This window comes from Marmota marmota, unplaced genomic scaffold (assembly GCF_001458135.2).
Source record: "Marmota marmota marmota unplaced genomic scaffold, marMar, whole genome shotgun sequence".
NCBI classification, from domain to species: Eukaryota; Metazoa; Chordata; class Mammalia; order Rodentia; family Sciuridae; genus Marmota; species Marmota marmota.
This window is the reverse complement of record NW_025999842.1, coordinates 30,083,141-30,093,838: the sequence shown is the minus strand read 5'-3', so window position 1 is coordinate 30,093,838 and position 10,698 is coordinate 30,083,141. Positions and strand designations below refer to the sequence as shown.

The 10,698-nt window shown below is 35.9% G+C and overlaps 1 protein-coding gene across 2 annotated transcripts in view; it reads right to left on the bottom strand.

Annotated features, from left to right (window-relative positions):
• Positions 1–3,231: 3,231 nt before the first annotated feature.
• Slc16a10 (solute carrier family 16 member 10) overlaps positions 3,232–10,698 on the bottom strand; it is a 111,041-nt gene continuing 103,574 nt past the window's right edge. Inside the window, exon 6 of one of the 2 annotated variants that reach the window (XM_048789208.1) lies at positions 3,232–4,748. In XM_048789208.1, coding sequence (XP_048645165.1) covers positions 4,488–4,748 — 261 coding nt within the window. In that variant the 3' untranslated portion in view covers positions 3,232–4,487. The remainder of the gene's footprint in view (positions 4,749–10,698) is intronic. The other variant, XM_015500190.2, reaches the window with a different exon arrangement.

The window sequence follows — 10,698 nt, the reverse complement described above, 5'->3', positions numbered from 1 at the left end:
ACATTGGTGGGCTCCTCAGGAGGTTTTTGAAGGATGGTGGTTAGTAAAGAAAAGGGAAAGAATGATGAGGAAAACAGTAAGAAATAAGGTACAGATAAACAGGTTCACTGGTAGGAACTCCTCAGGGCCACCCATGTTATAGACTGCCTACCCTTAACCTTATATCACACTTTCTATGCAGTTTTATTGACTAAACATTAAACTCCACCTGGACATAAGACCATTTACAATAACACTCTATAAAAGAAAACAAATGCAGTTAAAAGGATAACAGTTATCAAAAGAAAATACACTTTTTATAACAAAGTTGTACATTTACTTTAAAAGTGTGGAAAGTTGAAGCTAATACCATAAAAAATTTCTGTATACTTGGGCAAGCCTATGGGATCATCTGCAATCATGGATATGGATACACTGATGACTTATGGATCATGAAATGTAAATGAAGCCTCATTTTTATTTATAAATAGAATTTGAAGCTTACCACAAGCACTATGCAATTTTCAGTGGAAATCACAGATTTTTGTAACAGGGTTATAGAGTAAACATTGCGACAATGATCAAAGAGATGTACAAATTTCGAATGAAGTATCAGTAATCTGGGTGATGTATTATTAAACTTCCACTACAGTAAAATTTAACCAAAACCTTTCTGGGAGCTCCTTAAGCATCTGTTACAATAGTCTGACTCAAAATTTCTATAAAGAAAAATGACTGTTCCCTTTCTCATTTTACTCTTGACTTTGAGAATATGCTAAGTGTTATCAGAATGAGTTCTGACACTGTACTCTCTTCCTCTCAGAGAAGTATCTGGGAATGAACAAGAAGACCTTACCAGATCACATGATTCAACAGTGACCTTAGGCGGGTTCCTTAGGCAGGTTCTGAAATTAGATTTACTTTGACTAACGAAGTATTTTTTTTAATCTAAAACACCAATCTTTATTTTTCATCTTTCTTGGTTTGTATATTTTAGACTTTTAGAAATTTCTTACCAAATAACACATTCCAAAATGTTTATTTAGTGGAATTTAGCATCTTACCCTTTATTCTAACTTCAGGGTATTCTCCATGAAATTCTATTACAGTGAACCCTTTCAGTGTTACAGATAGTTTGATTCATTTCATTAAACTGAAAACTACTTATATATTATTCTTATATGTATTATCATACACAAACACAATATGCCGAGATCTAAGTTTTTATTTAAATACTTAAGTCACTTTGCTGTTCTAATGTGAAAACTAACCAAGCAAGACCAAGCCTTCAGGTTTCATATTATCTTTTTCCATCTCAAAAATTAGCCAGATTTTAAAAGAAAAAGCAATTTGGAGGTCTTTATAGGTCTTTTCCATTTTAGAATTAAGTCTTTCTGTAAAATGTGTGTGTGTGTGTGTGTGTGTATGTGTGTGTGGAGGGGTGTTCTTTTGAAATCTCTGCGAAGGAAGGAAGGAAGGAAGGAAGGAAGGAAGGAAGGAAGGAAGGAAGGAAGGAACATTTTTATAATGGCAAATTTGATGACTGGTTTTAATTGTATGTTTTTACTGAACTTTTCAAAAATGTGATAATGTTGTGGAATGAAAGTAATATCTTGGATAACTGGGAGTGAATAAATGAAGGATTTAATATACTATACTATCATGAAACACAAACATGAAAGGGCAGTGTAATCAAAATGTAGTTTTAAAATTCCTGCCACAGAATCTTTTGCAAACAAATTATCAAAGACCACTGAATATTAAACTATTAGAAGTAGTAAGTTGCAGCTGGGCATGGTGGCGCGTATCTATAATCGCAGCTACTCAGGTGGCTGAAGCAGGATTACAAGTTCAATCAAGGCCAGTCTCAGCAATTTAGCAAGACTTTGTTTCAAAATAAAACAAAAAGGGCTAGGAATGTAGCTCACTGGTAGAGTGTCTTGGGTTCCATTCCTAGTACAGGGATTGGGGTTGGGGGTAGTAGTAAATTGCAACTATTGTGTGGGCTGGTAAGTTGCTGAATATCTTCACAATCAAAATTATTTAAGATCCTATTAAAAATAAATTCCACATTTAGCATTTACACTATGAACTTTCAAAGTGGCAAGTGAGAAAGCTTATACTGAAAAGTCAATGGATTTTCCAGCTGTTCAATTAACAGCCCCACATCCCTCAAGCTCCCCCACCGGTCCCTCCCAAGCCAACAACTACAAATCCAAATGCTCTCCAGATAGTTCCATTCTTAGCTGAAGTAAGAATAGGACTTTGCCTTTTAAAGATAATAGAAGATGAAAAGAAAAATAGTGAGCTAATAAAATTTTCTTACCTTCAGATAATTTAGAAATAGATGAATAAAGATCTAATATTCATCTATGCTTAAGATTGAAATATACTTTGCATATTATTGACTTTTAAAAGTCTAAAGTATTGAAGTGTAATTTTAAACATATAAGGAAGTGTTCCAGTTTTTATAAGTGGATAATGTGTCACAACATAACTAGTTTTTTAATTTTGGGTACTCAAAACTAATAGTTTTCTTATAACAATATTTATAAATAAAAAAGTAACAGAAATATTAATGGAGATCATACTAGGATAAACACAGCACCACATTAACAACTTTTTGGTTAATGCTGGGCTATATATATAATGATGGTCCCATAAGATTATATTGCTTAGTAAAATTGTAACTATCTTGGTGTAAGTTCAATCTGTGTTTGCCCAATGAAACTGTCTACAGATGCATTTCTTGAAATTGGGTCTCACTAAGTTGCTGAGTCTGGCTTCAAACTTATGATCCTTTTCCCTCAATCTCACAAGTTGTTGGGATTACAGGCATGTGCCACTACAACCAGCTAATGATGCATTTCTTAAAATTTGTCCCAGGTCATTAAGTTATGTATGACTGCATACATGAATGCAAATTTTTACTAGAAAATTTTGGAAATGTAGGAATTCTCTGTTATTAGTACTTTAACTTTTTAAGGCCCATTGACCTCTTAAGTCCCAAGTTTTCAATTCTGCAAAGAGTTCAATGAAATTGATACTGGTACATTAAAGTGGGTTGAGGGGCTGGGGATGTGGCTCAAGCGGTAGCGCCATCGCCCGGCATGCGTGCGGCCCGGGTTCAATTCTCAGCACCACATACAAACAAAGATGTTGTGTCCCCCGAAAACTAAAAAAAATAAATATTAAAATTTTCTCTCTCTCTCTCTTTAAAAAAAAGTGGGTTAAANATCTATATTTCAAACCAATATCGAGCCTGTTTTTTCCCCTTTAATAAATAACATGAAACTCTTTTAAATTATAATCCAAAAGCATGAGAAATTGTAAATCTAAAAGTCAAGATTAAAAAATTAGGTGGTTAAACACACACTGGAAGATACTAAGGCTTGTCGGCTCTTGGGGAGAAAATATAAGAATGTATATTTGACACTCTAATAGATCTTTGGGCTCTGCTTCTGGAGACTGTTATTTACAGTACTCCTTACTTCTAATTTCCCTAACAAAACCTAGGACTCGGGATTTTAAAAGTTTTCTTAATTTTTTAAAACTTCCATTATATAACCACAGTTATCTAAAATGTCCAGGGAATATATTACACAGAATATTTCTCTGACTTTGTTAAATAAATAGCTGAGGATTTATCTAGTTAGTTACTACCACAGAGAAATGAATGTGTATATTCATTCTGGATATAAATAAAAAATATATAATATCTCTAAATATACAACCTCCTTATCCTCTGAATCAGATTTTTGCCTTAAGAGTATGATGTCCTCAGAACCTCTAGTTGGTTAAGGACTTTTTGCTTCCAGTTTCAGTGTATAATTATTCTGTTCACTTTGGAAAGTTCCAGTTAGCTCCCTTATTCTTGGTCTGTTAGCAGTCACTTCTGATAGCAAACACCATTCCTATTAAAGCACTACTTGTGATCTGCAGTGGATAAGCTTATATGATATAAAAGAGTGAAAAGTTGCTTAATGATATTGCATTGTATGGATATGCTGCATTTTTCCCATTCACTGTCGATGAAGAGTTGTTTACACTAAATATTATTTTATGAACTATTCCTCAGGGGTATATGTATAATCAATCCCTTACACAAAGCATGTATATTTAGAAATCTTTCAGAATCTTCATCTTTTTAAATATCATGTTCCCAATTACTCCGAAGCATACTGTAAGTGAAATATAGAAATTGTGGAATTTTTTTTTTAAACCTTCATTTTATTTGTTTTTATTTTTATGTGGTACCGGGGATCAAACCCAGTGCCTCACACATGCACTCTACCACCACTGAGCTACAACCCCAGCCCCTAGAAATTATGGAAATTTAAAGCCTAGAAGCTTACTCTTATACATTTTATTGTTTTAGATGCTAGAAATGATGAGAGAAATTCCCCAGCAAACTTTTTCAGTATAGTTATAAAAGGACCGTAATTGATAAATTACAATGTATTTTACATTAGTGAGGCTTAGGACCTAAAATAGAAAATGCTATTGAATTAATATAATACAGGAGAATCATTATATTTACCTGCAATGGGTGGGCCCACAGTCATGGGTATAGACATGAATCCGAGCAGAAATCCAATTGCTTGGGATACATCCTGTGCACCAACTAACTCAAAGGCAATGGGGGCCATGATAGAAATGAAGCATCCGTCGAAGAGACCCATGACGAGACAGACAGCAATGAGGGCCCCAAAGACGCTGCACAGGGGAATCATCATGGACATCAGACCAATGAAGAAAAAGGAAAGTACCTAGGATAGATGACCGTATGTCAACTCTGTTTTTGGAAAAAGTGACCCTACTTATTTCCCGTCCCCTCAATCTTAAATACATATCCAGATCCCTGAGTTCCATTCAAATTTTCTTATAATATCCATTAGAGACAAGTATACACTATTTATATATTTATTGCAAACTCTTTGAAGTCAGAATCTATAAGAAATTTATCCTTGGACTAGAGATTATGAGGTTTAAGGATCTTGCACCTAGTCAGTGCTCAATCGGCTCAAATTCATTCATCAAGCACTTTACTTTTTTTTATCCTTCAAAACTATCATACTTTACTTGAAAAGATTAAAGATATGTTGAATCATCCCAGAGATAAGGTTCAGAATATTTATTTGGAACCACCAAACACCTTCGACCTAGCGTTAGCTAATAGAATCAAACTCCTGATTTTGCCTGCTATTTGGTAGGCACTGTGTTATATGCAGACATTTCAATAATGAATAAGAGATGATTTTTACTCTTGGGTTATAAAGCAATGGACATTTAAATAAGTAAGTGCAAATAAATTATTCTAGAGTTCAAAGTATAGTAGGTACAAAAATGGAAGGGACTAGACACTAACTTTTCTAGGCAAAAACTAATTAAAACTGGACAATTTACTAATCAGCAGAAGAAATACTGTTTTAGAGATACTGGGGATTGAACCTAAGACCTTGCAAATGCTAGGCAAGCACTCTAACACTAAGCAACATCCCCAGCTCTTTTTATAAACAAGTTTATTTTAAGACAGGGCCTCACTAAGTTGCCCAGGCTGGCCTTAACTTGCAATCCTCCTGGCTCAGCCTCACAAATAGCTGGGATTACAGGTGTGTCCCTAGATACCTGGCTAGAAGAAATGTTTTTAAAAGGACCAAGTTTTTAAAAAGCATATGCATGGAATAGCAACTATCATTTATTTCATGTCTATTAAGTTCTAGGCATTATTTTAATTACTTTAGATGCATTATATCTCTGGTGATCCTTAGAACAGCTTTTGAAGACAGTGATGCTGAGAGAGGTTAAGTAGAATGTCCAAAGCACACAAGATGGAACTAGTCTGGAACCTGTGGCTCTTGTGGACAGCAGTAGGGAGTGGATATAACTATTCCCAGAAGATACTCTCTAGTGATGGTAGAGCTAGGTATAATGGAGAGACTAGATAAAGCAGCCTTCTGGATCACAACTTCATCTCTTCTATTTTTCCTAAAACCCACTGGCACACCCTTAGAAAATAAAACTTGGTAGTGCAAGTCAGTGCCACTCAAAACCTGAGGACTCTGAAGTCACAATGTGTGAGTTTAGGGTAGGATACAAGAATGGCAGCTTTCACAAACTTCAACACATGCTGAGAGCCACAGCCAAGTCGGAATGGCGCCTGGCATTTTGCCAGAAGGAGTGGTTGAGAGGTGACAGCCAGCGAGCCATTAAGATGATGATAATTAAGTTAAGCTGTGTATAATTGCTGTGACTGGATTGAAACAGGCTGTGTATTCAGTTGTATATAGACCCCTGCTGTCCGGCAATAGGGCGGTTCCTGCTGCCCAGGGCGCCCGCTACTTTTGCTACTTTTGAGTTCTTTGTGGAGTTCCCAGGAGCCCTGTTGAGGGCGGAGAGAGTTCCCAGGGAGTGCGCATGGGTGCCAGTGAGAGTAATAAAGTAGTTCCTGTTTGAACCTACAAGTGCCTCCTGGCAGCTCGGTTATTTTGAGCCCGGCCAGACTGCGGTAAACACAAGTTATCCATGGACACCATAATCAGAAACATGCTCTTAGAAAATGTGTCACACTAAGAGAACTAAAAGGTTAGTTCTCTTTGTTACATCATTATGCCATTTAGTTGAGTATATTTTTCTTTATTACTATAAATATAGCTTTACAGTAAAATTATGATTGGTTTAAGAATCTGAGTGGTCTATTTGAAAAATAAGCTTGGCACATCATATTAGCATTTTGAAAGGAGGACAAAATCTTCCCATTCTTCTGATTTTTATTTTCTAATGAAATATTCTTTCCTCTAACCCAACTTTCATGAAAACAAGTATAATTTCTCAGCAGCAAGTAATTATTGGACTTGTAGCCCCATAGGCTGGAAAGAAATAGACTTCAAGGAGACTGGATTCTAGCTGTCTGTAACCTTCACTAAGAAAAAGACTTCATGATACTTCCCATCTATTAAGATCAAAAGAGGTCTAAATATAAAACAGAGAAGCTGGTTTGAAATCAACAAATAGTAAAAACTTACAGAGTTATTCCCATTGCAAAACAGACAAACCCTAATGTTCTTATTTTATAGATTATATTCTATCTACAAACATGAAAAGCAATAGATATGTATAATCTTAGAAACACTCATCTATATTCAAACAAACTCTGGGGAATCTAGAATAAAACTTGAAGAGGCCATAGAGCCAGATGTAATGGTTCTAACTTGTAAAACCACAGACCAAACATTTTTAGCCACACCACTATAATTATACTAGGTACTATAATTATACTAGGTTAACTTCCAGGAATAAATAAATAAATAAATATTTATATATGTAAATATATTAATATATAACATTAATATATATTAATGTGTGTTATATTATTTTCCTACTTTATTCAGTACAAATTTCTTTCAAGATAAGAAAATCACCCTGTGAAATTTTATACATGGTTGTAATAGACTAGTATAGGATTTGGCACAAACTCAACTTTTGCTTAATAACAAGTGTTTTCATGGAACAATTTATATAACATGAGATCTAGGCACTTTACTTTTGTTAGTTTTCCTGATTTCTCTTTTCATTTTGGCTCCCTTTGAAATTTTGTTCTTTGGTCAATTATGTAAAAAGTTATTCACGTAAGATTTTCAGCACGTTATTTAATTCGTTATCTGACTGCAACTTCTTTGTTCTTTGTTCTTTTCTCAATTTAAACTGCATTAACTCACATTCTTTCATTTTAATTATTTGACAATGACTTATTAATTTGTTATTTATTGGGGTTTTCCTTTAAAAATCGAGTTCAAAAAATATTTATACATTTTATCCTTTAGGCATTTCTCAGAAAACATAACTTGCTTTTTCCCCCTTATTTGTAGTTATTATGGTAGAAAATAATGTTCTTTCCCAGCAGATGTTACTACCCAAAATGTAGCCAAGCTGGTGAGAATGTACCTGCTGTGAGAAATAAATACCTATTCCTTATGTGCCAAAGGAACATGTGTCAAGGTTTAAAAAACTGTCCATATAGGAGCTTCCAGTCTCTCTTTATTGTCTCCCAAAATAAATATTGGTTCACACTCAAATACTGATCTGTATATACTGGGACACAATTTGAAAGATGAATAAATTTAGCATTAACATGCAATCTTTGTTCTTTCTCTTAAACACAGCAGTTCAGGTTAAATTTAAATAGAGGATTCAGAGGTCTTTAATTCTCTTCTAGGTTTGTACTGCCTTAATAAGAAAATGACTGTTTAGATGTGTATATTGCTTTTGTTTTCTTAAAAGCATCCAAGGAAGCTTTTTTTGTCATAATATCATAGGCTCTAGAAGAATAAATGCAACTTGAGTTTAATTTATGTACATGAGAGAAAAGTTTTTTTTTTTTTTAATGCTTTCTTATTTTTTTATTTATTTTGGGGTGGTGATTTAGGGGATTGAACCCAGGGCCTGGTACATGCTTAGGCTGGCGTTCTACCACTGAGCAGCATCCCCAGCCCACCTTCCCCATTTCTATCCAAAGATAACCATTCTTGGAGTCTTGGAGACATGTCAGTTTAAGTTTGGCTCAGGAATCTAAGTATAACTCAAGAGGAAAAATGAGCTACACCTGAATAAGCAGAAGGCATTTGTGCAGACACATGATTGGCACAGTTAGATTCAAGTGTTGTTTCTAATAGGTTTATTCAATATAAAGTTTCCAGACTTTCATATCCTCTAGCTAGACACCCAGGGCAGAAAAGCAGCTGGCAAAAGTCCTGTTGTTCACTCACAAACTAAAGAGAACTGTTCAGGTCACATAGCCAGGTGGCTAACTGTTTTGGAAGCAAACAGTGGCCACCACACTTTCCAAGTGCTTTGCCGGGAGCCCACTCACCCGTGCTCTACAGCACACGAGTGCTACTGTGCATCTGAGCCTTCACACTAGTGCCACAGCCTAGATAAGACTATGGAGCCTCTGACTTGTATTCTGACTGGGAAATAGTTAAGTGTTTAGATATTATTTAGAATAAGCTTCCATTTGGTAAAGTCTATACTCTCATTCTAAGGTTTAGAAAAATGTAAAATGCTAATGTGGAATAAAAAACAAAATTGGACAACACTGGCCACTCCACTGCATCTGAAGTGGAAGAAGAAATTGACACAGGAAGATGGATATGAAATCCACGATCCTTTATAAATTACAAATGTAACTCATGAATGTATTCTTTAAACAATTCAAACCTTAGAAAAACATACACTGTAATATATGAAAGGCTTCCCTCCCTGCTTCTGGATTCAACCCATGTTCTCTCCTCCTCAGGAATAAACCCCCTGACAATGATTTGCAACCCTCCCATTCCTATGCACACACACATGGACATAATGTCCACATTCAATATGTCCATGTCATATAGAAATGACACAATGGAAGTGCTCCAAATCAAGCCCAGAAGCCTCTACCATAGAACTACATCCCCAGTCCTATGAAACAGGGTCCTACTAAATTTCCCAGGTTGGTTCCAAATTTGTCATCTGCCTTCCTCTGCCTCCCAAGTAGCTGGGATTAGAGGTGTGCCACCACGCCCCGCTCAATCCTTTCATACACAATTATAACCTTCAAACCTTTCATCCTTCCAAAATTACACCTTTAAGATACAGACAGATCTGTAGTCATTTAATCATGACTAGAAAGACAGACCTGTGAGGTTAAGAAAAGTGGTAGGAAGAAAGCAGGGTAAAGACAGCCTTTCCTCTCCAATGAAGGATATACTCCAGAACTTTGCAAGATTTCCTTTAACTATTATCATTCTATATAATGCAATTCAGTTGTATCCTTCTACCAGGAGCAGTGGACTTTGCACAGCCTTTAGAATTACTAGGTTAAAAATAGCTGGAACTCGGGATCTTGATGAAAGTTCAAATTCAGAACTTTTAAGCAAAAAGTACCAGGTATATTCCTAAACAAAAGATTGTCTATAAGCAAAGACCTCTAATTCAGGGAAACTAAGGTCTCCTTTCTTGAGAACTGTTCCAAATTGGGATCTTCCTTCTGTATTTAATATGATTATTAAAATATAATAAAAGCAAGGATTTTTTCACCATCTACTCTGAGCTAGTACTTTACATAAGCAGTCACCAAGAATCTTCAGCACTGTCCTCTGTGGTTCTGAAGACAAATTGCTAGTGAGACACTCACTTCAGAACCTATCCTCCTCTGTTCTGCAGCCTCCCAAACCTGAGATGACTGTGTCCTGAAATGTGACCATGTGGGAGAGCTGTGAAGTGTGTTTATGTCACCCAGTGTTCTAGGACTAGCAGCTACTCGGAAGTGGCTTCAAGGGAATAAGGAAGAATGAACTGCCACAGCCCCCTGAAGAGACAAAAGTCTGGAGCACGTATGTCTGAGAAAACCCACCACCAACAAAAGGAATGAAGAGGAGATAAGCAGAAGAGCATTCCAGACCAGAAAGGCTGGGTCAAAAGGCAGACAGCCAGGGAAGGAGGGAGGAAGAAAAAGGAATATATATATATATATATACCAGCAAAGCTGGACTCTGCTGTAGCCAAGAAGAAGCAAAGAATCAAAAATCTTGGGCCAAGAAAAACAGAAGAAAGTGTAATCCCAGTGACTCAGGAGGCTGAGGTGGGAGGTTGGCAAGTTTGAGGTTAACCTAGTCAACCTAGTGAGATTCTGTCTTCTCAAAATAAAAAAATAATAAAGGACTGGGCGTGTAGCTCGGTGGT